General features: G+C 46.7%; 1 protein-coding gene across 4 annotated transcripts in view; it reads left to right on the top strand.

Annotated features, from left to right (window-relative positions):
- Positions 1–27541, top strand: part of PHKA2 (phosphorylase kinase regulatory subunit alpha 2) — a 215231-nt gene that overhangs the window by 101016 nt on the left and 86674 nt on the right. For all 4 annotated transcript variants that reach the window (XR_003857009.1, XM_029603350.1, XM_029603348.1 and 1 more), the window contains exons 15-20: positions 517–651; positions 2985–3094; positions 4383–4527; positions 5667–5745; positions 9189–9358; positions 26882–27058. Coding sequence is in view for 3 of the 4 variants with exons in the window: in XM_029603350.1 (XP_029459210.1) it covers positions 517–651; positions 2985–3094; positions 4383–4527; positions 5667–5745; positions 9189–9358; positions 26882–27058 (816 nt within the window). In the remaining variant the exon portion in view is untranslated. The remainder of the gene's footprint in view (positions 1–516; positions 652–2984; positions 3095–4382; positions 4528–5666; positions 5746–9188; positions 9359–26881; positions 27059–27541) is intronic.

The following is a 27541-nucleotide window of genomic DNA, read 5'->3' as shown; positions in this document are numbered from 1 at the left end:
GTTTTGGTCTCTTTATTCTATGTTAGGTGAGGGACAGCACGTGATTCAGGTGAGGTTTTCTGCTGGCGTGTAGTTTCTGTGTAGGACTCTATAGCAGCCTGACTTGGTCCGTTTTCCTAATAGGAGATGTATTGGTGTCTTAAGGCCTGGTGTAATATTTTCAGAGACTTATTGCACTTTAAAAGTGTGATCTTACATAAAATGCACACATTTACTTGTATTTAGTTTTAAACATATTGTATGGCTCTCATGGAATTACATTTTAAAATATGTGGCGTTTATGGCTCTCTCAGCCAAAAAGGTTCCTGACCCCTGAGCTAGAGCCTTCAAACATCAGCATGCCAGTTTTCTGGTTCTGTTGCTTCCTGTTTTGCTCTTATTCCTAAATATTTTTTTTAATATTGTTTGTTTCTGCACTAAAAATTGTGTACCTTTTTTTGCTTATACGCCCTGAGCTTAGTATTCAGGTAATTTTACCTGGAAAAAAATAATGCTTTTGCTTTTTGTGTCATGCAGTGACAATTCTGGCAGAATCCCTAGAAATTAAGAAACGACTGAAAAAGCATGGGATCCATGTCCAGAGTGTTGCTGACGTTCACCCTGTCCGCGTGCAGCCAGCCCGGATCCTCAGTCACATATATGCAAAACTAGGTAGGTAAGAGGATGCAGAAAACCCTTTATTCCCCTTCTCCCTTGTTCTGACTTTCCTCTTCTCCTATGTTAGAAGTGTTTGAGCAAATTTGTTTTCATTTTTGATGGCTAACACAGTATGCCATTCAGTTTTCCGAGGTACAGGCGCCAACCCATCCCCAGGAGTGCGGCTTGGGAAGAAGGGGTGTAGGCCGAGGGGTGGAGAGGCAGCCATGTATTTAAGGGTGGGCCGATCCTCCCACCAGTCTCTCTTTTTTGGCGGGTTTCCTGCCCATCCCACCCATCTGTGGACAGCTTGCGGTCAGTCCAGATGTGGCATGGTGAGGTGGGAGGACACTGAACACAGTTGTGGCATAGTGAGGTGGGGCTGACCACATCCAGGGGCACACAGCAAGTCATGTGTTAAAGCTCATTGGGCAGGGCATACCAAATTATCAGACTTCCTGCCTCTATGTTGCATGGGTGAGAGAGAGCTGACATGAGTCATTTGTCAAGCCTTCGGCTTTGATGGCCGGGACTGGCCTGCTCACCACCCAAAAAAATGATGTTGCCTATTCATTTTATGGACCAGAACTTCATCGCCTGACAGAAGAGTCTTAAATCGGTCATCAAGGATCGCATTGCAGGATAACTTTAGGGACGAGGCTTTCACAGACCCTGCATCCCAGACAGCAAAGCATTCAGGTCGATACTCTAAGGCCGCGGTAGAAACAGTGCGGCAGTGTCAGGCGCACCCTCGTTCCCCGCACGCACAGTTCTCTTCACCTACCGCTCTATACTCTCTTCTAATTGTATGCAAATGCATGCCGCGGCTGCGAAGCCTTAGGCGAAGGTTAGGCCCGCGCAACCCATTTTACTGTATAGAGCGCCTATACAGTATCCTGGGTTCGCGGGCCTAACGCTTCACGGCCGCGCTGGTATCTGTCATTTCAAATGTCATTTCAAATGACATTTGAAATGACAGGTACCAGGAAGTGGACAGTTATGTTCCCCGATGCTCGGCAAACTATCCCCCAGCCCCCGCTCACCTGCCCTGGCCCCGTCCGGTCTCCGGTGCAGCCCCAGTCCTGTCTCCTCCTCCCGAAGCAAAAAAAAAAACAAAACTGAAAAAGTAGCAAGGCTCGGGCCTGCTACGATAGTCCCTTCTCCCTTCTCCTCTCCTCCCGATTTCGGCGCTCAAGGCGGTCGGGTGGGCGTGCATTCATCCAGGCAGAGGGAGCCGGTGGCGAAAGCGGCCTCCGGCTCCCTCTGCCTGGATGAATGCACGGCCCCCGCCGGCAGTGAATGAATGCCCGTGCGATTTCGGCGCTCAAGGCGTGACGTCACGTCATGTGACTGCCTTGAGCGCCGAAATTGCACGGGCATTCATTCACTGCCGGCGGGGGCCGCTGGATGAATGCACGGCCCCCGCCAGCAGTGAATGAATGCCCGTGCGATTTCGGCGCTCATGCCCTGAGCGCCGAAATCGCACGGGCATTCATTCACTGCCGGCGGGGGCCGTGCATTCATCCAGGCAGAGGGAGCCGGAGGCCGCTTTCGCCGCCAGCTCCCTCTGCCTGGATGAATGCACGCCCACCCGGCCGCCTTGAGCACCGAAATCGGGAGGAGAGGAGAAGGGAGAAGGGACTACCGTAGCAGGCCCGAGCCTTGCTACTTTTTCGGTTTTTGGTTTTTTTTGCTTCGGGAGGAGGGGACAGGACTGGGGCTGCACCGGAGACCGGACGGGGCCAGGGCAGGTAAGCAATGTTTTTACACTTTTTTTACACCATTTTTTACACTTTATTCCCATTTTAATTTTCGAACACCACACTAACACCACACTAACACCAAGTAGAGGGTAGCGGTAAACTAACAGGTTAAGGACGCGGCAAAATAGCGGGTTACAAAGGAGATAATCTGAGCGCGCGTCACAGTATCGGAGGGGAATAGCTAATTCCTTCATTATACAGCTAATTCGTTCATTTACATATCATATACATGCTGCGTGCAGAACGGGTTATGCGTCTGTTTTAAGAAGCGCTAAGGACGCGTGAAACTGGAGACTGTATCGCTGGATCGCCTTACACGTCCGAATTGTGCGCTCCCAGCACGTTACAGACGGGAAATCTTCAACCGCACGTTACAGTATCGACCTGATTGTAAGGGGGATTGGCTTGTACTGCACTTTTGGGAACTGAAAATTCAGTAGGCATGGGCGTGGTCACCCTATAGGTAATTGGGAAGTTAGTTGGGAAGTAATTGAATATAAATAAATAGGCTGGAAGGAGGTGAGTTGCACCTATCATTGTTGTGATTTAGGAAATACTTGTTAAGAGGGTTTACTTCTTTTATAGGTTATAACAAGAATATGAAGCTGAGTGGACGGCCATATAGACACATAGGTGTCCTTGGGACATCCAAGCTGTACTTGATAAGGGATCAGACCTTTACCTTTACACCTCAAGTGAGCATAAAGTATATCTTTTCTTCATTACAGTTGCAGTAAAGAATCAGATAGGCTTGATTTGAAAGACAGTAACAGTTGTTCTGCTGGTTTCTTTCAAATGCCATTCTGAAAATGTATTTCAAAGAAGAAAAATGTATATTAGATATATCATACAAAAGCTTGTTCTTTTAAGCGAAAATGCATACAAAAGTGTCACAGTCTTTTAGTTTCAATGTTCTGATTAATTTTTAAATAGGCAGATTAATCCTCCTGCCTTGATCATGGTCATAACGTTATGTCCCCAGTAGGGTAGGGTGACAGGGTGTTAATCCCCCCTTCTCCTCCTCATTTTCAGCCAAAAGGCCAAGAGGGGAGCTATCCTCATCTCATGGCTCAGACATTAGATATTACTCAAAAAGAGGCTCTTTTTTTTAAATTCATTGTCATTCTGATAATGTATGTTAAGAAAATGATAGCATGGGGTAGATATTAATGCCATGATGCTTGGATGAAAGGTGTACACTAACATCTGTTACATTTGTAGTGTCTCAGATGTTTGTGTCTGAACCTCAATGCAGGATGCACTAACATCCATGCTTCCTGCTCCAGCCTCTATCCCCATCTCCCCCAGCACACCCTTCCCACACACGTTTAGCCTGTTGACTATAGCTTTCATGTGGTGCAGACAACTGCATTATTCACACAGAATAAATGAATATAAATTGATAGTTAATAGTCCTCAGATACTTGGAACAGAGACCCCCCAAGCCAGTGATCTTAGTCAACGACTTGGACATATGCAGTGAGTCAGAGCAGTAGCCTATATTGGGCTGAGACATGTCCAGCTGTATCTGATGTTATTAATTATTAATTTCTTGCACAGTCACAGGTGCTTTATTCCTGGTTATTTAAAAAGGACAATTTTAAAGCTATTCGTCTGGGTAAATAGCCATTTACACTGGTAAATTGGCTGTCTGAAGATTGCCTTCACTGAATCTGACTAAAAGTGTGTGCGGGATCCCCTAGTGCACCTACTTTAAGTCAGTCCTGGGGGAAGATTAGACCAGGGGGGTAAATCAATGTACAAGCTTGACATTGTCAGATGTGCCCATGTGGTTTTACCTCATTGACCGCAATGTATGTAAGCTAAAAGTGCTTGCATTCATTGCAAATAATGTGCACTGTCAAACATTGCCCTCCCCCCCCCCCAAAAAAGTGTTATCTAAAAGATATACAATCCTAAATTTAAAATAAGCAAAGAAAAAGTGTTTTCATTTTGAAGAAAATGTTTGTGTTCCTTCTTCAGTTTACGGATCAGCACCACTTCTACCTGGCCCTGGATAATCGCATGGTGGTGGAGATGCTGAGGACAGAACTGGCTTATCTCTGCTCGTGCTGGAGGATGACTGGACGGCCCACCCTCACTTTTCCCATTACTCACACCATGCTCAGTAATCTGCTTTTCTTACCCTTTATTTTAATAGTGTTTAGACACCAAAGCCAAGATTTAAATATTCCCACCATGCCCCGGCTACATTTTATCTAAGTAGCATATTATCTGGTCAAAAATAAACTGGCTGGAAAGAGGCAGTACGGGGGGGGGGGAGGTCTTCCAGGGGCGGGGCTAAACTTTAGCCAGTGAGCGCTAATATTCAGTGCTACCCGCCCAAAGCTACTGGATAACTCTGGTCTGAGAATAACTGTCCCAGAGTTTGCTGGATACCGTTAGCTGCATGTATTCAACGGAATGTTTATGCACGTATGTTCTGCCGAATATCCGACTTCAACTACTCAGGTGTGTTTCCTGCTTGCCGGCCCCACTGACTACCTACCTCATTGGTTTACAGTACAAAAGTTTGTCTCTCCCCAGATAAGCACAAGTTTTTCTGAAAGGTGAAAAAAAGGAGGGCTCGAGTAGAGCCTTCGGAAGAGCCATCCTTTTCAAGATGACATGTTTTGCCGTATGAGTACGGGATGCTCAGGAGCATAGATCCATTTCCACCAAGCAGGAGTGTGATGCGTGAGACAGAAATGGCTCCACTGTGTCATACATAGTCTGAATAAACAGATAAGCATGGGTGTAGCTTGCTTATTGCGGTGGTTAATACCCCTAACTAAATTAAGCTATTTCACTTAGATGCAGGTCCAGCACTGCTCTCTACATTAATGGCGGGGGTGGAAGGGAAATAGAATAAAAAAAGGTTACTAAGAGCCAAGAGAAACAGATAAGTATGTGAGAGAAAAAAAAGTGCGAAAGCTTGCTGGGCAGACTGGATGGGCCGTTTGGTCTTCTTCTGCCGTCATTTCTATGTTTCTGTGTTTCTATGTTTTCATCATATAATGCATTAAAGGTGGAGACCAGAGAACTTGAAACTCGTTTTTTTTTCAGCAGGCAGTTTGTTTCAGATATTGCAGATTTGTGCCACCTATGTTAAATCTGTGGATTATAAAGTCTGTTGTCTCATACAAATGCTTTTGCAGTATCTCTGCATTTCCCAGGAGGATGATTGCTGAGGAATTTTTTGAACTGTGAAACTAATGTGTTCCTTTTCCAAGTTTCTTAGGCAATAAACTGCATCCTTTTTTGTAGATGCTGATGGTTCAGACATTGACCCAGCAATCCTCACTACAGTAAGAAAACTGGAGGATGGATATTTTGGAGGAGCACGGTATTTCCTTTTCTTTCTTTTCTTATTTTTAACTTAACAGTCTCCATGTGTACTTCCTTGTGCCTGTTCCCATTCCGCCACCAGCACTGCCCGGTGTCATCCAGCACACGAGTTCGTAGCTGCGTTTATGGGATGTGATTTTCGAACACACGTTTTTACTCATATATAAAAAACTTTGGAATATTGCTCCCTTGGTTTTTTGCCTTTTTTGATTTATAATTTCACTGAACTCCCTGATTGAATTTAGGGCATAGTTTTTAAACCCTACCCGAAATGCTGCAAAGTCCGTGAGTATTTTTCACCTGTGGACCCTGCACCAGTGTTCAAAGGAAAAAGTCTGCATGTATTTTCACTTTTGAAAATTTCCTAAGGGAAAAAAACATGTAACCTCATGCATATTTTACAGCAGCTTTTGAAGGGAATGTACGCACATGTCTGCTTTGAAAATTATGCCACCAAATCTACTCATACCACCAACGCCTGCCAAACCATGCTCAAAATGTTTTCTTGATCATTTCCTGAAAGTCCAAACCCTCCCCAACTCTACCTTCAGGAATGCCTCCACTCGGTTCAGATAAACTTACCCACTGATGGATGAATTTTCAAACAGTTGTGTGGGGATTGCACCTGTAAAAGTAGCATGCACCTGTATAGGTGCTGGGAGTGGAGAAATGAGTACCTCGCTATTGATTTGGGTATCGAGGGGTTCAGAGGAGGGATCCAGGGGCAGGGTAGCAGATGAGGACTGCAAATGGATAGGTCATCTAGGGAGGGGATGGTGCAAACTGCAGGCCCCAGGACCTTCCTTCAACATTTACTAGGGGGTGATGAAGTCATGCCCCATTGGGGCCATATGAAATTTTATGAGGAAAGTAGGAGATCGGGCCACAGGCCCTTTTAATTCTTTTTTTTTTTTTCACTTTACAAAACAGCATTACTTACCTGGACATCTTTGAAGATATCCAAATAAAATGCAAGTTACCCAGCCACATAAGGCCAGATAACTTTAGACCTGCTCTAAAACAAGTTTAAAGTTATCTAGCTTACTTAGGGGGTCATTTATCAAAATGTGCTAAGGCTTTTTTGCATGTGTTAAGGGCTTATTGCACGTGAAAAGCCCTGTTAATGCATGTGATAGGCCCTTACTGCATGTGTTTAACACATGCAATAGCACCATATTGTATGGTGTGATGCAAATATGGAAAATAGGAGGAGTTAGGGGTGGAGTGGGCTGGATCTGCCTGTCTGTGAAGAGCTATTGCACAGGCTTTACCAACACCTTTTTGAATTGTGTGTGTGTGAGAGAGAGACTGACTGACTGACTGGCCATAATGTCATCTCCCTAGATAGGTATTTGTATGCCAATGGGAGGCCCACCTAGTAACTGGAGGTGAGGTTTAGGTATCAGTGTAGGGGGTTAGGGGTCCCTTTGACATTCAATGTTAGATGTACGAACAGAACAGTGGTCTCTTGTGAACATTTGATGACCCTCGGAGTGAGGAAACTCACTCCAAGATGAGATTTGGCAATGTTCTCTCCACCTAGCTTGATGTTACCCAGGTAGAGAGTCCATCAAGCTAGGTGGAGAGAACATTGCCCAAATCTCATCTTGGAGTGAGTTTCCTCACTCCGAGGGTCATCAAATGTTCACAAGAGACCACTGTTCTGTTTGTACATCTAACATTGAATGTCAAAGGGACCCCTAATCCCCTACACTGATACCTAAACCTCACCTCGAGTTACTAGGTGGGCCTACCAAAGGGATACAAATACCTATCTAGGGAGATGACATTATGGCCTCTCTCTCTCTCTCTCTCTCTCTCTCTCTCCCCCCCCCTCTGTGGTTATATGTGGGAAATACAACAGGTCTGGCTCCCATCACAAAGTCTGATAATGTTATTGCAATTTGCACTAAGTACCTATACAAAGAGCTAAGTTAGTGCAAATTGCAATAAAATGAATATTTGCATAAACCACACCCCTCTTGCTATCACATGGGATAGTTATTGCATTTTGATAATCTAGGTCTTAGATGGTTATAGCTAAATTAGCTGGCTAACCTAACTGCACCCTGAAACGCCCCCAGAATTCCTTTTTCTTTTTATCTGGCTACATTTTATGCAGATAATGACTTACCTAGCTGAAATCTAGCCAAACAAGGGGCTGAATATCTAAAAGCTGCTATTTAGATGGATAATAACCAAAAATTAAACATGGAGGCAGGTATTTTATAAAGTATTCATCTACACCATGCTGAAAATACATACTTGCACGTGTGCTTGAATCATCAGTTCCCAGATGCCTCCACCAGTTCACCCAGATCCTCTAGCACTTCATCCAGACCTCCCACTCAAAAACTGCAGACAAATCCAATTCCCTGTACGTACCAGGATCAGTCCAGGACACCTGGGTTGTGACTCCGCACCAGTAGATGGAGACAGAGCAAGAACTGTCGGATTCAGCCATATATGCCAATGTGCCTGACACAGCCCCTCAGTCTTACTCTGTCTCCAGTAGATGGTGCAGGTGCAGTACCCCCAGATCACCCCTTTTTTCCCCCTCATTAAAGTTTATGCACTATGACATCAATATTCAAAAGCCATTTAGACAGATAATTTAGTTAAATGTGCATTGTTATTTCGTGCTTCAAATATACATGTTTATTTTTTTTAAATGGTTAAAGAAAGCAAGGGCCTGATTTTCAAAAGCATTTGCATGTTGAAAAATGGGTTTTACATGTGTAAATGCACTTTACTCTTGTAAGTTGGCTTTTGAAAATTGCTATAATATATGCCATTGAATTGTCTATAGGATTTACCTGCGTAAGTGCGCTTTATGCAGGTAAATAGCTTTTGAAAATTGCTATAATGGCATGCATCTCCTTTGAAAGTTCACCTGCAAGTGTTTCCCTATATTACAAATATACATGTGTACTTTTGAGGCAGAAATATGCAGTATATTATAAACTGTGTGACTCCCACCACACAGTATAAAATATTAGCATAAATCTCTGTGGGCCCGATTATATGCAGAAATGGTGCACCACAGACAATTTTGAAAATTGGGCTGATATATGACATGCACACCATAAGTTTGCCTGCAACCAATTTTTGTAAAAGGCCATTTCTGCATATAAAACATTGTTTTATCCTCAGAAGTCCTTTAAAAATTAGCTTCATCATGGACATTGGTTTATGTTTAGCTCCTCCTAATACTCTTAATTGAAAGAGGACAATTTCTCAAGTTACTTACATGGGTAAAAAACAGAAATCAGCTATCTGACAATTGCCCACCATCCATGTGGGTACATTTTGCGTGTTGTCCCACATGCAAACTGTGCACCAACGCGGGCCGTTTACATTCCACCCTCGGATGTAAACCAACAGCAGCTAGCTGCATGTTCATGCTTCTTCAGGAGATTCTAACATATTTTCTTATCACAGGGTCCAATTAGGCAAATTGTCAGAGTTTGTTACTACCTCATTCTACACTCATCTCAGCTTTCTGGATCCAGGCTGCGATGGAAAGCTGTTTGACGACCCCGGTGAGGGCTACTACAGCCCAGACAGTGAATATGAGCTAGGAGGCTATTCCGAAGACAGCTGTGAAAAGGGTAAAAACATGCATAAGTAACTTATTTGTCGACATTCATTGAGTTATTGTGAAGTAGAACACCAGGATTTCCATCTTCAAATGGCCTGGAAAGTGTTTGCATGCTTTTTACCCCAGCGTCTTTGCACTAGTTTTCAAAAGAAATGCACGCAAGGACATTCACTTTGAAAAGCGCCACAGGAACAAAGTACTCTTGGTCACTTGCACCTGCTTCTTGTGAGGGCTGAATTTTCCTTGAAAATACACAGATGGATTTAAAAAAATGCAATCTCCATGCATCATTTTCTTCCCCTGGCTTAAACATGCCCCCACAGCAGATAAAGATCAGAATATCCTATCTAGTCTGCCCAGTTGAGATTCATCCTTTTGTTGGATGTGCTCATAAAATTCCCAAATGCAACCTATCATCAACTCCTCCCCACTTGAGTCTCCCACCCAATCTCTCAACCCTCCTCTCATATCCGTTCCCGGCATGACCAAAGTCCATCACAGTATCCTGGCCTCCCCATGTTCTTGAGCCCTGACAAAGTTACACCGACACTGTTTGAGGTTGTAACCGCTGCTCCCTGCAAGTTATCCTCATGCTTTCTCGCGTGGAGGGATTTTCATCACTAGACTCTTAATTTAACATAGCAGGCCTAAATCTACCTCCCTTGCTCCCTCCATACTGAAGAAGAAACTTCAGCATGGGGAGGCCAGCAACCCCCTCTGATCCTCCATCCTGCACAAAGAATAAACGGCTGTTGGGGAGCTGATAGTCCCCCATGATCCCCCCCTCATGCCCGCCAGAAGAAAAAACTTCAGCAAATCCCCGCTATTTCCCTATTTCCTTCGCCTTCTGAAAAATATCAGTTTATTTCCCAGTAGGCCCCACAACCCTGTTATCAGAGCAGTGCTGGGCACTGAGCTGGCAGGAGGGTAGAGCCAGGGAATGGAAGAAACAAAAGAACTTAAGAACATAAGAAATGCAGACCAGTCGCTTTAGACTTGGGGATGCCTTTAATAAATTATGGCATTGTAATTCCACAGGATAAAACATCAAGTGCCCGACTCTGGCCAAGTTTCACCCAAAACTTAGGGCTGCATCAGGGGCTAAAAAACACCAAATGTTGTAATCAATATTTATGAACACGTACACAATTGTTAAAAACTGGACAAAAGAACATATTTTTAATAAATAACTAAATAAAGTTAGTTAATTTAAAACTAAGCAAACAATAATAATTGAAAAAAGGTAATAGAGAAAAGGGAAGACACAAATAGAAACACGTGTATATTGTATGTAACATGAATTAAAAAGAAATATGAAATTTAGATTTAAAAAAATAAGATTAAAATGCATGCATGCATTAGAAATTGATAAATATGTATATATCTTTTGCTATATATATTATTGATTGATATCCAGGGGAGGTGTGAAGAAGAAAAAAATTCTTAAATTTGCATTGCAAAAGTTGTGATGCAATATCAGACTAAAGATACAAATGATTTATTTAATAAAATACGCCAAATTTACTGCCATGGAAAATAAATGCCCTAATTCAATTAATATTACTTAGTAGTATTAATAGGATTTCAGGATATTATCTTTCCCCGTGTATAGATGGAGACAGAGAAAAACTGAAAGGGTATCCTATATCAGGACAGAGCCTACCCTGCATCCCTTCAGTATTTCTCTGTCTCCAGCAGATGCAGGCAGCTGAACCTGCATTTCCCTTCCTTTCCTCAATTTGTGTCTCCTTGTGAGATTTTTCCTTCTTATTCTTCTCTTTTCCAGATCAAGCAAGTATTACTCTAAATTATATTTAAAAAAAAAAAAAAAAGGAAATTCAAAACTCTTGTTTGTCAGGGAGACAGCCCTGTCTCCCCGCTCTTCTGGGATCCTAGGGGGGCTTGCCCCTTGTTTCTACAGCCTAGGAATCCTTTCCCGGTGACCTGCTTGTCTGCTTGGGGTGATACTGGTGGTCCTGTCACTCCCCCTTCTTGCCTCTGCTGCCCTCAAATACTTAGCAGGGAAGCCCAATTCCCCTGCACTCGATAAAGTTTACAAAAAAGAAAAACAAAATTATTTTCAAAGGCAGGGACAGCAGCGCGGCAGGGTTCGTTCTCCTGATCCCACTGCTCAGGCAGCCCAGCTCAACCGATTTTTTTCTCTCGCGGCTCTGTTTCATCTGTCACCTCATGCCGCACTCAAATTGCTGTTTAGCCTGCGGGGAGCCTGCAATTCGGCTCTCCCGCGATGGGCTGTGCTCGGACTGTTTGCCCGGCGGGGAGGGCCCTTCTGCGGCAGCAGCAAGATCGGCAGCCCGGGGTCGACCGTCCAGACGCGTGGCTTGGCTGTCTCTCCCTCAGAAAACCGCAGGAACGGCGGACATAACTTATGCGCGTAACCTCTAAAGGTCTAAGGAAACAATCAATGAAAACTGAGAGAGGTTCTAATAGTGAGCCAATTGCTGATATGATCGGCCTGCCTGGTGGTAATGTCAAAGATTTATGAATTTTGGGAAGAATATATATTCTTCCATTTTTTTCCCTGTTCATACCCGGATCAGTCCAGACCATGGGCCTAAGCCCCCATTCCAGGAGGTGGAGACAGACCAAAGTTCTAAGGGCAGCCCATATAAGGACGGAACCCACCCTGGAACCTTCAGTATTTGTCTCCAGCAGGTGGAACAGCTCTCCCTTTGGTTCCCTGTTTAGCTTGCACTCTGTGTTTTCTTTCCTCTCCTTTCTCTGGGGCAAGCTCACGCAAGTACTCTTTAATTTACTTCTTAATTAAAAAAAAAAAAAAAGATTTTTTTTTTCTCTGACTGACTGTGTCAGGGCAGACAGTTCTGTCTCCCTCGCTCTTGGGGTTCCTAGGGGGGCTTTGCCCCTTGATTTCTGTCAGCCTAGGTTCCCTTCCCGGTGACCTAGTGTGGGTGATACTGGTGGTGCCAGTCCCTCTCCCCACGTTTGTATCTGCTGCCGTGCCCCGAGATGCCCATGCCTCGGTGGAGCTTCAGGGAGGATAATCATACCCCTGCCTCTATGAATGCAGTGAATTATTTATGTGAATAAAACTGTTTTTGTTTTCCCAAGCTTTCACAGAATATATTTTTTACTTGTCAAATTTTTTGGTCTTTATTTAAAAAAAAAAAAATTTAAATAAAGGCAGCAGTTTTATTTTGTGAGGAGGGAGCGGGGTTCAATATCCCACCCAGCTCCTCAGGGGCTCCCAGCTCAGCTGTTTTCAATTAGCTTTGCAGCCGCTTTCCTGCTTCATGTCGCGGCCACCTTTTTGTTTAGCTTGTGTAAAGTCGGCCTCCCGACTCTCCTGCGATGGGGTATGCTCCAGGTGTATTTCGGGGGGTGAAGGCTCCTCTTCTGAACCGCCAAATTTTAGACCTCGGGGAAGGGCTCCCCGACGTGTTTCTAAGCCGTTCCTGTCCCAGGAATGCGCGTCAGCGGCGGCCATTTTGGGTGTTTCTGATTCGCTCTCGGGGGGGGGGTGGCTCGGACCCGTTCGCTCTCGGGGGGGGGGGTGGCTCGGACCCGTTTTTCTTCGGATTTTGTCCTTTTAATGCATGAATCTTACTTGGCCAGCTTACAGGGGGAGGTGGACCCCCCCCCAATTGTTCCCCTTCCTCCGAAACCTGCTCTTTTTCCTGTGCCGTTCCCTGATGTTGTTCCGGACCCTCAGGGCCCGGTTAGGGTTCGTGTGGTCCCGGGTGCTCCCCCTCCCCCAGCGGCCCCCCCCCCCCAGCCTCCTTTAGACCCGCTTGACCTAGGCGACGATGATACCATGGCTCAAGCCCCCCGCTAGAGGGCGACAATCCCCGTCTCCTGTGCTTATTTCAGCGGGAGGAACTGGAGCCTCTTATTCCCTTCGTTCTCCAGGAACTGGGAATTGAAGCCCCACCAGATGATTCTGTGGCGGCAGTGATGACACCAAACGCGGACCCAGTCCTGGCGGGACTCAGGGCGTTACCACGTTCTTTCCCGTTTCATCCAATGCACCGTTTGCTTCTCCTCCGGGAATGGGAGTCCCCAGAGATGGGGCTTCGAGTTGGTAGGGCTATGGATAAGCTATACCCACTCCCTGAGGACTGCCTGGACATGTTAAAGATTCCTAAGGTAGATTCTTCTGTCACCACAGTGACGAAATGTACCACCATTCCTGTGGTGGGCACTACAGCATTACGGGATGTGCAGGACCCTAAGCTTGAATTTTATTTGAAACGTATCTTTGAAGTTTTGGCTCTTGGAGTCCGGGTACTATTTGCAGCAGTCTCATGCAGCGGGCAAGCCTTAGGTGGATGCAACAGTTACTCAGCACCCAGGACCTCCCGTCTGCAGAGGCTGAGCAAGCTGAACACTTGGAGGGCGCTATAGCCTATTACTTGCTTCGTGTCCAGGCAAAGGCTATGGTTTCTGCGGTCTCGGCCAGACGTCTTCTCTGGCTACGTAATTGGTCTGCTGATGCTTCTTCAAAACCTCATTTGGGCACTCTTCCTTTCAAGGGCAAGTTGCTCTTTGGTGAGGACCTGGAGCAGCTTATTAAATCCTTGGGTGAGAACAAGGTGCACAAGCTGCCAGACTTCAACTGTCCCAAACAGTCGAAGTCTTTCTTTCCGACTCGCACTCGCTTTAGGGGAAACCGCCGTTACGGCACCAGGGCTCCTTCCCCAGGGATGGTGTCTCCAGGTCCCAGTCTTGGTCCCATTCCTTTCGCGGCCGTCGAGGCTTCCGGGATGGCCATCAGCAACATACGACCACTAAGTCAGCTCCCCAATGAGGTTCGGCCGGTCCATTCCTCCGAACGAAACTTAGGTGGGCGTCTTTCTCTGTTTCTCAAGGAGTGGGCCAAAATCACATCCGATCTCTGGGTCCTCGAGGTGATAGAACACGGCTACGCGTTAGAGTTTGCCAGGAACCTGCCGGATCTATATATCGTGTCCCCTTGCGGTCTGTCACACCCTGTTGAGACTTCAGGATTTGGGGGCGATCCTTCCGTTACCGGTGCAAGAACAGGGCGCCGGCCAGTATTCAATTTACTTCATTGTTCCCAAAAAGGACGATTCCTTTCGCCCCATCCCAACCTTGAGGGTCAATCAGGCCCTCAAGGTTCCCCATTTCAAGATGGAAACCCTGCACGCGGTGATTGCAGCGGTCTATCCCGGCGAGTTCCTCACTTCCCTCGATCTGACAGAGGTTTATTTTCACATCCCCATCTGTCGGGAACATCAAAGATTCCTTCGCTTTCAGATCCTAGACCAGCACTTCCAGTTCCAGGCCCTTCCCTTCGGTCTCGCCACCGCTCCCCGCACCTTCACCAAGATCATGGTAGTCGTTGCGGCAGCTCTCCGATGAGAAGGGATTTTAATCCATCCTTATCTAGACGATTGGTTGGTAAGGGGCAAGTCCGCTGCCCTCTGCGCGCATACGATAAACAGAGTTTTAGCCCTACTCACATCTCTCGGCTGGATAATCAACTACTCCAAAAGCAATCTTCGGCCCTCACAAGAGCTGGAATTGTTTGGTGCTCTTTTCAACACTCGGGTCGGAAAGGTTTTCTTTCGGACTCGCGGACTCTCAACCTGATCGATCAGTTGAACACTTTTGTCTCTCTACCGCTTCCCACGGCATGGGATTGCCTGCAAGTTTTAGGGACCATGGCTTCCACGATCGATCTCGTCCCCTGGGCATTTGCTCATATGCGTCCTTTACAGAAAGCATTGTTATCCCATTGGAAACCGATGTCCGAGCAGTACCAAGAGATTCTCCCTCTCTCCGACTCTACCATAGCCAATATACAATGGTGGTTCTCCCCAGCACATCTTTTCAAGGGGATGCCTCTTTTGACTCCCTCTTGGGTCATTTATTTTATTTATTTATTTATTTATTTATTTAAAAAAATTTCTATACCGTCGTTAAGTTAAATACCATCACAATGGTTTACAGAAGGGCACGATAAAGAGAAATATGGGTGGTATAGATTACAAATTATTTGTGTGCCATCATAGTATGGTAACAATGTAAAATAATAAACTAGGTGTGTAAATTAAACCTGATTGTTAGGAACAAATTAGGCAGTTTGATTTTAACATTAATATGCTTATGTAGGTTACTAAAAACTTCTAGCTTGGTGCATCCTTATCGCTCAACTATTTTTCTCCTTTTCTTTATCTTTATAAAATGCTTGTTTAAAAAGCCAGGTTTTCAGATTAGTTTTGAATAATTTCAGATTTGTCTGTAGTCTTATTTCGAGTGGCATGGTATTCCAGAGTACAAGGCCAGCCAGTGACAGTGCTCTTTCCCTTACTTGCGTGAGATGTGCTGATTTGACAGAGGGGACAGTTAGTATAGGAAAATTAGTTTCTTACCTGATAATTTTCGTTCCTGTAGTACCAAGGATCAGTCCAGGACACCTGGGTTGTGACTCCGCACCAGTAGATGGAGACAGATTAAAACTTGTGGGCGGAGCCATATATAAGCCCCTGTGCCAGTCACAGCCCCTCAGTCATACGTAATGTCAAAGTAGAAAATCCAAAAGCCAACATAGCTAACTATAGAAACTCACTAAGAAAACGAAAACAACTGCAACACCCCTACAGGAAAACAGACTCTCCAACCGGGAGAGCGAACAAAACAAGGGGTCAGCGTATTAAAAAAGAACAATGAGCGGACTCTCCGTTACTATAGCGCAACACTGCGGGCGGGATCCTGGACTGATCCTTGGTACTACAGGAACGAAAATTATCAGGTAAGAAACTAATTTTCCTTTCCCTGTACGTACCAGGATCAGTCCAGGACACCTGGGATGTACCAGAGCTAAGTTACCGAGGGTGGGAAGCAGAGAGTCCCGCTCGGAGTACCCTCTCTCCAAATCCCCCAGCATCAGTAGCCTGAACATCCAACCGGTAATGTTTAATGAATGTATGCAACGATTTCCAGGTAGCCGCCCTGCAAATCTCTTGAGGCGATACCTGAGAAAATTCCGCCCAAGACGCAGCATGAGACCTCGTTGAATGAGCACGAAGACCCACCGGCGGTGATTTACCGCGCAAAATGTACGCGGAACCAATGGCCTCCTTGAGCCAATGGGCGATCGTCGTGCGGGACGCAGCAGAACCTTTCTTTGGACCCGATGTCAACACAAACAGATGATCCGTCAACCGAAAAGAATTTGTGACCTCTAGATAGCGAAGAAGAGACCTCCGCACATCTAGCTTTCTCAAGTCCCTTGATTTCGGGTCAGAAGACTCCCCTACCGCAAAAGAAGGAAGTTCAACTGATTGATTCAAATGAAAAGCCGATACGACCTTAGGCAGAAAAGATGGAACGGTCCGCAAGGAAACCCCCGAATCGGAAATGCGCAAGAAGGGCTCCCTACAGGACAAAGCCTGCAACTCGGAAACTCGACGAGCCGACGCAATCGCTATCAGGAATACAGTCTTCAACGTGAGATCTTTGATCGTAGAATGCTTCAGAGGCTCAAACGGAGCTGAGCATAAGGCCGAGAGCACCCAGTTGAGGTTCCAAGACGGACAAGGGAATCACAAAGGAGGACGGAGGTGTTTCGCTCCCCTAAGAAAACGGGAAATATCAGGGTGGAGAGCCAGGGAGACTCCCCTGACTTTACCACGCAAACAACCAAGCGCCGCCACTTGGACCCGTAGGGAACTGCATGCTAAACCTTTGGCCAGCCCAGCCTGGAGAAAAGCCAAAATATCAGGAATAGTAGCGGAAGTGGGATCCAGACCCCGCTCTACGCACCACTCTTCAAAAACTACCCAGACTCTAACATAAGCCAGAGATGTAGACTGCTTCCTGGATCTCAGCAACGTGGCAACTACCGCATCTGAGTAACCTTTGCGCTTCAAACGATTCCTCTCAAAAGCCATGCCGCGAGACAGAAGTGATCCGCATCCTCTAAACAGACGGGGCCCTGACGAAGGAGCCCCGGAAACCCCTGTAGACGAAGGGGTGGTGCCACCGACAATTGGATCAGATCCGCAAACCACGGACGGCGCGGCCATTCCGGCGCCACCATGATCACGTTGGACGGGTGCAATTCTATGCGCCGCAGGATTTTGCCGATCATGGGCCACGGTGGGAACACATACAGTAGCACCTCCGTTGGCCAGGGAAGAGCTAACGCGTCGACCCCTTCTGTTCCTCTTTCTCGGCGTCGACTGAAAAATCTCGGAGCTTTTGAGTTGTTCCACGTGGCCATCAGGTCCATGTGGGGCGTTCCCCAAGTCCTGCAAATGAGAAGAAACGCTTCTTCCGCCAGCTCCCACTCTCCCGGATCCAGGTGGTGCCGGCTGAGGAAGTCCGCCTGGACATTGTCGACTCCTGCTATGTGAGACGCAGCGAGATCGCTGAGATGCCGCTCTGCCCAGGCCATCAAGGAACTCGCTTCCTCCGCTACTTGAGGGCTTTTCGTCCCGCCCTGGCGATTGATGTAAGCCACGGTGGTAGCGTTGTCCGACAATACTCGGATCGCCTTTCCTCGTACGAGGGGTAGAAAAGCTTGCAATGCCAGACGGACCGCCCTGGACTCTAGGCGGTTGATAGACCACCGGGTCAGATCTTCTGACCACAGACCTTGAACCGATTTCCCTTGGCAAACTGCACCCCAACCGGAAAGACTGGCATCCGTGGTCACTATTGTCCAGTTGGGAAGGAGAAGAGATACTCCACAGGAGAGATGTTTGGGATCCAGCCACCAGCTCAGGCTGGAGCGCGCCTGACTGTCGAGAGGCAGTGGAAGATAAAATTCCTCTGAAATCGGTTTCCAGCGGGAAAGCAATGAAGACTGCAGCGGCCGTAGGTGAGCGAATGCCCAAGGGACTAACGCCAGCGTGGAGGCCATAGATCCAAGAACCGTCAGGTAATCGCAGACTCGCGGACGGTGCTGAGACAAAAGACGTCGCACCTGAGACTGTAATTTGCATATCCGTTCCTGAGAGAGAATCACTCTGCCCCGTTTTGTGTCGAAGACGGCTCCTAGATACTCCAAGGACTGAGTGGGTTCCAGATGACTCTTGTTGTAGTTGACCACCCAGCCCAGGGACTGCAAGAATTGAAGCACCTTGGCTACCGCCTGCCGACACAAGCTCTCTGACTGCGCCCGAATCAGCCAATCGTCGAGGTAAGGGTGAACCAGGAGGCCTTCCCGACGTAAGTGCGCCGCCACCACCACCATCACTTTCGTGAATGTCCGAGGCGCTGTCGCCAGGCCGAATGGAAGAGCCCGGAACTGGAAGTGTCTTCCCAGAATGCAAAACCGCAGGAACCGCTGGAACGCTGGTTGGATGCCCACATGAAGGTATGCTTCTGTGAGATCTAGTGACGCAAGGAATTCTCCTGGCCGCACTGACGCGATCACCGAACGAATGGTCTCCATCTTGAAGTGAGGGACCCGAAGGCATCTGTTGACTCCTTTGAGATCCAGAATGGGTCGGAAAGTGCCGTCTTTCTTGGGAACTATGAAGTAAATGGAATAACGGCCCTTGCCGTACTGATCGGCTGGAACCGGAGAGATAGCCCCCAAGCTTTCTAGTCTTCGAATGGTATCTAGCACCGCCGCTTTCTTCTTGGGATCTTTGCAGGGCGAGACCAGGAATTTGTCCACTGGGATGCGAGCAAAATCTAACTCGTAACCGTGTCTTATCACATTGAGGACCCACTGATCCGACGTAATGCTGGCCCATTCCTCGAGGAACAAGGATAGACGCGCCCCCACGTTTGGGACAACGTGCTGAGGACGCAAGGAGGGATGGGCCGGCCGAACTTCATTGCGAAGGCTTGGACCCCGCACCCGACGGGGCTCCTCCTTGCCTGCCAAAACGTTTGCCTCGAAAGGACTGCTGCCAGTGAGTGTTCCGAGAAGAGGACGGTCTATAAGAGGACCCGATGGATCTTTGCGGCCTGGACTTTCGGGGTCCCCGGAAATGAGCTCTGCTGGAAAACGAAGAGCGCGCCCGGGCCCTATCCTCTGGCAGCTTAAACTCTCGGTTCTCACCTGGTGAAACCATTAAGTCATCTAACTCCTTTCCGAACAGCAATTTCCCTTTAAAGGGTAACGCCCCGAGGTGAGCCTTGGATGAACCATCCGCCGCCCAGTTGCGTAGCCAAAGAAGACGGCGTGCCGACACCGCTGCTACCATGGACCTAGCTGAAGTGCGTAAAAGATCATGGAGCGCATCAGCCCCATATGCAATAGCCGCTTCCAACCTATCTGCTTGGGAAGCCTCCTCCGGAGAGAGATCCGCATTAGCCTGCAATACCTGGGCCCAGCGCAGACTAGCACACATAGCAAAGTTCGTGCAAATGGCAGCTCGCACTCCTAGGGCGGAAACCTCAAAAATCTTTTTGAGTTGAACCTCCAACTTTCGGTCCTGAATATCCCGGAGGGCTGTTGCTCCCGTGACCGGGATGGTAGACCTCTTCGTGACAGCGGAGACCGCCGAATCCACCTTCGGGAGTCTGAGGAGTTCCAACGCCTCCTCCGGTAAAGGGTAGAGCTTATCCATGGCTTTGCTGACTTTCAAACCCAGCTCCGGAGTATCCCATTCCTTGAAGAGGATATCCGTGAATGAGAAATGAAAAGGGAAGGCGACCGCCGGCCCTGTGAGGCCGAGCAAAACGGGATCCATGTTCGCCTCCTGGCGGACCACCACTGGGGGAGCCTCAATCCCCAGCTCCTGGAGAATGGCTGGGATGAGAGGTGACAGTTCCTCTCTGCGGAATAGCCGCACCACCTTGGGGTCATCCCCGTCTAAGGCCTGTGCACCTTTCCCTGCACTAGGCTGTGCCGTTGCATCCGGTGCTGCCGTCCCGGCCCCCATCAGGGGCTCTTCGGAGGCCTCCGTATCCGTCCCGGGGGAATCCTCGGAATCCGATTCCTGCGGCAGCCCCCGAGGAAGCCGCTTCCCCCGGGACGAGCCCTGGGCGATCTCCGCACCCTTCCTGGCCTTCTTTTTCCGAGGCGGGGACTTACGGATAGCAGTACGCGAGACATCGCCCCGTATGCGCTTGCTGCGCTTATATCTGAGGACTTTGCGCAACAACAGCGCAAAGTCCTCAGAAAATTCTCTGGAACCCGCTGAATCGCTACTCGAGTCCCCCCGGGACCGAATCCCCTCCGAGGGGACCTCCCTCGCCTTGTCACGCTGCGGGGAAAGCGCGGGAGGTAGAGACGAAGCCCCCACTGTCTCTCTGGAAATTTCCCGGCCCGTGGCCAAAATGGCTGCCACTCCTGCGCTAAGCGGGAACAGCTCCTGAGGAGTGCCAGAGGGGCCCCCACCTCGCGGCGGCGATCGCGCAACCCGGGACCGAGCTCTCCGAGGTGCTGCTGAGGTGCCCTCATCACCCGGGACACAAGCCGAACAAAGGCTGTCCCGGGAGAGCGCGCCGAGCCGCAGGCCCTGCACTGCGAACCGCGAGGCATGCCGGCGAACGCGGGAAAACAGAGACGCGAAAAGAAAATTCACCTCAGAGGAATAAAATTCAAAATAACCAAAACGGCGCAATTCGGCGACCTCCCCCCTGCAGGCGACGCCCCCCACCGACCGAAACGGAACGGCAACGCCAAGGAACAGAGAGCCGCAAAAAAATAAAAGTAAAACTTTTTTTTTTTTTTTTTTTTTTTACAGAAAAAAACGCGCTGTCCCTGGTTCTGAAAGCCCTATTTCCTGCAGGGGTGAGTGAACCAGGCTCCCTGGTGTCACCCCTGACGCTGCCACTAGCTCAGCCGGGTCCTCAACCCTGGCAGCGGCCTCGACCGGGGGAGGGTAGTCCCCTCAGGACCTCTCAACTCCCCTGGGAGGCAGGGCAACCGGGAAAGAATTAAAAAGAAACCCAATTTAGCCCAGAACAATTAGACCTAACAAAAAACTAATTCAAAAAACCAAACCTGACAAACACCAGAATCAGGTCAGGAAGGGCTGTGACTGGACCTGCACCATCTACTGGAGACAGAGTAAGACTGAGGGGCTGTGACTGGCACAGGGGCTTATATATGGCTCCGCCCACAAGTTTTAATCTGTCTCCATCTACTGGTGCGGAGTCACAACCCAGGTGTCCTGGACTGATCCTGGTACGTACAGGGAATAGAGCTTTATTTGCAGATCTCAGGTTTCTTTGTGGTACATGCACGCGCAGTGCCGTGTTAAGCCAGTCGGCTTTATCATCGTGGATTAGTTTATGGATTATACAAAGTGCTTTATATTGTATTCTTTGTTCAATTGGAAGCCAGTGGAGTTCAGCAAGTGTTCCTGTAATATGGTCACTCTTTTTTTTGCCTGTCAAAACTCTGGCAGCGGAATTTTGCAATATTTGCAGAGGCCGAATTGTAGATTGAGGTAGTCCTAACAGCAGGGAGTTACAATAATCTGTGCTAGCGAATATCATTGCATGTAGAACTGTGCGAAAATTGTTAATCATTAATAGAGGTTTTAGTCTTCTTAGGATCATTAGTTTTGCATAACCTTCTTTTATTTTCTGTGAGATGTGTTGTTTCATGTTTAGCTCAGGGTCGATTATTACTCCTAGATTCCTAACTTTTGTTGCTAACTCGGTGGTTTGAATATTTTTGATTGTGAATGTTGGTTGTGTGTGGTGAGTGTTTTTACGTTCAAGATGTAAGAATTCAGTTTTGTCAATGTTTATAACCAATTCCATCTGGTTTAGGAGCTGTTTGATTATTTCTAGGTACATATTGGCTAGTTTCATTGTTTCTTCAATGGTGTTTGGAATGGGTAACAGTAATTGTATATCATCTGCATAAATGTAATGTACGATTCCCAGTCCTGCTAGTAAGTGACATACTGGGAGGAGGTAGATGTTAAAGAGTGTTGCAGATAGGGCTGATCCCTGTGGGACACCAGTTAGCAGTTATCCTGTTACTTCTTGTATTTTCTGCTTTGACAATGGTTATACTGAGGGTTCCTGGGTGGGTTCTGTCCTTATATGGGCTGCCCTTAGAACTTTGGTCTGTCTCCACCTGCTGGAACGGGGGCTTAACCCATGGTCTGGACTGATCCGTGGTACTACAGGAATGAAAATTATTAAGTAAGAACTAATTTTCCTTTATCTCTGCCATTATTCACAGTACATATTATCTCTGGTTGCACTGTCAGAGTTTGTGTAGCACATACATTTATGCATAAAAAATATAATCATGGATGCAGGTAGACAAACCATCTTTATTACATCATTCACAGTTTGTTAATGTATGTGTATACATATATATTATTTAACTCAATTTGGGACAGCTAATTACACACATTTAACTATTTTTGGCCTTACAACTATCTGGGAATATAAGTCATTTTGGGAACTACACGTTGCGATTCATCATATTCAATAAACGGGGAAAGGTAATATCCTGAAATCCTATTAATAATACTAAGTAATATTAATTGAATTAGGGCATTTATTTTTCATGTCAGTTAATTTGGTGTATTTATTAAATAAATCATTTATATCTTTAGTCTGATATTGCATCACAACTTTTGCGGTGCAAATTTAAGAATTATTTTCCCCCTCCCCTGGATAATTAATCAATAATATGTATAGCAAAAGATATATACATATATATCAATTTCTAATGCATGCATAAATTTTGATCTTATTTTTTAAAAACCTAAATTTCATATTTATTTTTAATTCGTGTTACCTACAGTATACACGTGTGTTTATATCTGTGTCTTTCCTTTTTCTATTAACTTTTTTCAATTATTATTGTTTGCTTAGTTTTAAATTAATTAACTTTATTTAGTTATTTATTAAACATATGTTCTTTTGTCTAGTTTTTAACAATTGTGTACGTGTTCATAAATATTGATTACAATATTTGATGCTTTTAACCCCTGATGCAGCCCTAATTTTTGAGCGAAACTCAGCCTGAGTCGGGCACTTGATGTTTTATCCTGTGGAATTACAATGCCATAATTTATTAAAGGCATCCCTTCATCTAAGGCGACTGGTCTGCATTTTGTTTCAACCGCTTCCTGGCTTGGGCTGACCATTTTCCGTGTTGTTTTTTTGGAGTGTAGAGCGAGTCATCCTACCAGCTTGGCTGAGGGCACTGTGGTGAGTTTTTGGGAGGCTCTAAGGACTGCAGATGAGGGTTGAGGAGGGGTATGTTGTGGGCAATATTTTTCAGATAGAGAAGGGAGGGGGTATTGTGGGTGAGGGTAGCCGTTGGCCACCTGCTGAAGTTTCTTCTTTGGGCAGGAGGGAGGGAGGGGGACAGGGGAAGTTTAGCTTTTTTTTTTTTTTGGTGAATTACTCTAAGCTGCCTTCCCCCCACCACTAGGGTCAGGACTGATGGCAATGCCTTTTTCTTGTGATCTGGCATTCAGGCTTTTTAGGTGAGTATAGACTATCATATGACGAGATGTTATGCTTGTTACAGCATAGGGGTAGATTTAAAAAACATACGCGCATGCATCCATGTGCGTGCGCTGCCTGGCGCACGCACATGGATGCGTGATTTTATAACATGCGAGCGCATATTATAAAATCCAGGCCGGCGCGCGCAGGGGGCGTAGATCTGGCCAATTTATGCGTGGCGTCGAGATCGGGCCTCCCCCAGTTACCTCCCAGTCTTCTCCAATTAAGGAGCGGACTGGGAGGGAACTTTCCTACCCTCCCCCACCTACCTTCCTTCCCTCATCCCTTCTCCTCCCTGATTCCTTAACACGGCCTACTCTTTTTTCTTTTTTTTTTTTTTAATTTCAGAAATTAACGCCAGCTCCTGAGCTGGCATAAGTTGCGTGCACCGGCAGCCTGCTGACACGATCCTCCGGCACAGCGGCAAATGGCCACTGTACCGGTCGCCTCCAGCTCCACCACTCTCCGGAACGCCCCTTTTGTGAGGCCTGGCTCTTGTGCGCGTAACGGGGGTTACACGCGCAGCCGGGCCCCTTCTAAAATGTGCGCAGTGTGCACAAGGCCTGGCCGCGCGCGTAACCCCTGGATTTTATGTGCGGGGTTTTTTTTGAAAATTTGGCAGATAGTGAATAAAATACAATAAATGTAGTATTAGATATCTTAAAAGAACATATGTTATAACTAGCATATAAAATAGGAGAGAAGGAGTAGCCTAACTGTTAAAGCAGCAGGCTACAAACCAGAGAAACCAATAATCAAATCCACTGCATCTCCTTGTGATCTTGGGCAAGTTACTTTACCCTCAGGTACAAACTTTGGTTATAAGACCGCTGGAGATAGGGAAATAACTACAGCACCTGAATGTAATCTGCTTTGAAGAGCCAAAAAGCAGAATAATAAATAAATATTTGCATTACACAATGTATGAAAAAGTAAAGATTTTGGCCCACCCAGTGACTTGGTGGCTCTGGGCCCTGGATCAACCAGAGCTAGGAATACTGCAGAGCTCCTGTGAGGAAGGGAATCAGTCATGCAGTGGCTGCAGCTGGATTGCAGGGTCCTGTGGCCTCTGGCCAAGGGCCACTGCTGCAACAGATGGATTAAATTGAGTTAGGAAGGGGTTGAAAATAGGGGAAATAATGAAGGCTTATGGTGCCAGACCCCGGCCCTTCTTATGACAAAGCTAGAAGCAAGGAGGAGCAAGAGGAAAACCGCTGCATAAAGCAAAAAAGAAAAGTACACTCTTTCGTATTCCAATGAAACAGTTTTGGGACTGCCCTGAATCCATGGGTCTGCAAGCTGATCTTCAAAGGGAAACTCGGCATGGAGATTTCCTTTGGAAATTTGGGCCAGTAGGGGAAAGCGAATACATCATTCCTGCAAAGTAGCCATGTAACAGTATGTACTTTTCCTCCCCCAACCTAATCTCTGTCCCTTTTTACCCATAGTGGCAGTGTGTTTGTGTATCTGTGTGTGGGCGCTCAATTTTGAAAGTTTCTTTCTATGCGAGTAAAAGACATTTATCAATGTTTATCTTATTTGTACCTAGGACATTGAGCTCTTGCTTATAATTCTTATAGTTAGTAAAACTTTAACAAATATAGCAAGAAATAAGTCACTGTGAGATAGTCTTATTAGTTTTGATCAAATAGTATTTTTTGGACTATGATGAATGCTGATCCAATAGCTGTGCTTAGACTTCAAAATACCTAGGGCCTGATATTCAAAAGTATCCGGCTATGTAATTTAGGGGTAGATTTTATAAGGTGCGCGCGTGCGTCCATGTGTGCGCGGTTTCCGGGGCGCATCATGGGTACGCTGATTTTACAACATGTTCAGGACAGTGTTCAATGGCACTGTCCCGGCCCACCCCTTTGAAGAGGCCCAGCACTTGTGCACGTACTGGGGTTTATGCGCATGGCTGGGTCTCTTTGAAAATTTGCACGGCGCGCGCAAGGCCTGGCCATGCACAATAAACCCTGAATTTTATGCGCACAGGCCTTCCAAAATCCAGGTGTTAGCCGGATATAATTTACCCAGCTGACAGGGTCATTCTTCATTGTGCGATGGGCCGTTATCGCGGTGGTAAAATATTAATTAGGGGAAGGGGAGGAGTGTGGGCGGAGTTTGGGCGGAGTTAGGACCCAGTAGTGCTGCAGGCGATAATGTTTTACACATTATTGCCAGCAGCACCACGGGAAATAACACCACCTTTTCCTGTGGCACTATGGGGGCGATAGTGTGCAGCGAGGCTGCACCGTGCTTGGCGAAACCACACCGCCATGATGCGGCCGGCTGCATGCTATCCCCCCCCCACCCCTTTTCTTTCTGCGGCTCTAGGCCTAAGTTACAAGGGATATACAGCGACATGACTAATTCCCCCTAATATCCGCGTACAAGCTGCTACTTAGCCGGATAAATTATATCCAACTAAGTTAAACCTGCTTGTTGGCAGGTATAACTTACCCGGATAACTTATCCGTCTAAGGCTAAATATCACTGCTAAGCCGGATTCACCCACTGCCTGCCCACTATCTAGCTGGCTAAGAGATAGACAGATAAGTGACTTATCTGGCTATCTGGCAGCTGCTGAATATAACTAGATATTCATCATCAAGTGCTTTACGCACTTCGAATATTGGGCCCCATGAGCATATTTGTGCTGCAGTTCTCACCACAGTAGATAATCGTGCACAGGGTATCTGAGTTACATACAGGTGTGATTTTCAAAACTATGCAGATTGTTGCAAAATCTGCAGGTACTTTTCCCCACAGACTTTGCACTGGTTTTCAAAGGGAAAGTATACACAGATTCTCCTTTTGAAAATTGCCTAAGTGAAAAGTTCCCGCAGAGATTTACACCTGTCTTTTCCCTGAAAAATAACAGAGAAAAAGTACCTGCATGCAGGGCGGGCAAATTTACCCAGGCAAATGGTTTTGGAAAATTGCTCTCTTACGCAATTAATTGTTTGTTTGTTTTTTGTTTTTTTTAACTTCGCCTATGTTTGGTGGGCTCACATGGTACACCTCTTCTTCTTTCAGGAATCATTCTGTGACTGAATGTGGATAGCTCTGTGATTAGATGAGTGTTAATATCTTATTGTGCCTTTCATTGTCTGTCTCAACGGATGCACAGGCGAAGACCTAGATGAGCTCGATCAATTTGTGAACCATTTACAGCAGAGCACTGCTGCAAAGGGATACTTACCTCCAACGTCCAAGAAGGCAGAGAAGCACCATGTCTTCAGCGCTGTTCACTCCACGCGAGACATTCTCTCTCTGGTAGCCAAAGCAAAGGGATTAAATGTTCCAAGTAAGCTGGTTGTCTCACTGCGGCCATGGTTATGAAGCAATGGTTTATTCTTTTCCCCCTCTAAATATTATATGTAAGAGTAATGGCACGAAATGGAGCTGGATTAATGAGTTTATTTACACTTCCCCTGTGCTAAAGCATCGTGGGACAGAGCTGAATTATAAATATGACAAAGTGTGCACAGCAGAGTTACCCAGCTCCCCTAAAGCAGCCCGTGCTGCAACATAATGGCTGGGCTGCTGTTGCCCTCTGTGAGTTGTATGTTCCTTTTAAGGGTAAGAATGCGTGTACTTGTGTAACAGGTAGTGGAAACAGACAGGAAGTAAGGAGGTCTTCTGACTGAAGGCAGCTCTGATGAGATGCATCCCGGGTACAGCGTTAAGAACATACATTTTGTGTTTAATAACTGACCAGTCAACAAGAGGCCTTACCTATGTGTCCTGTGTTTGGCAGATTAGTCTGGCAAGACTGAGGCCATCCCAT

The sequence above is a fragment of the Rhinatrema bivittatum genome, chromosome 5 (assembly GCF_901001135.1).
Source record: "Rhinatrema bivittatum chromosome 5, aRhiBiv1.1, whole genome shotgun sequence".
NCBI lineage: Eukaryota > Metazoa > Chordata > Amphibia > Gymnophiona > Rhinatrematidae > Rhinatrema > Rhinatrema bivittatum.
The sequence above is the reverse complement of the archived record's forward strand: the minus strand, read 5'-3'. Positions and strand labels throughout refer to the sequence as shown.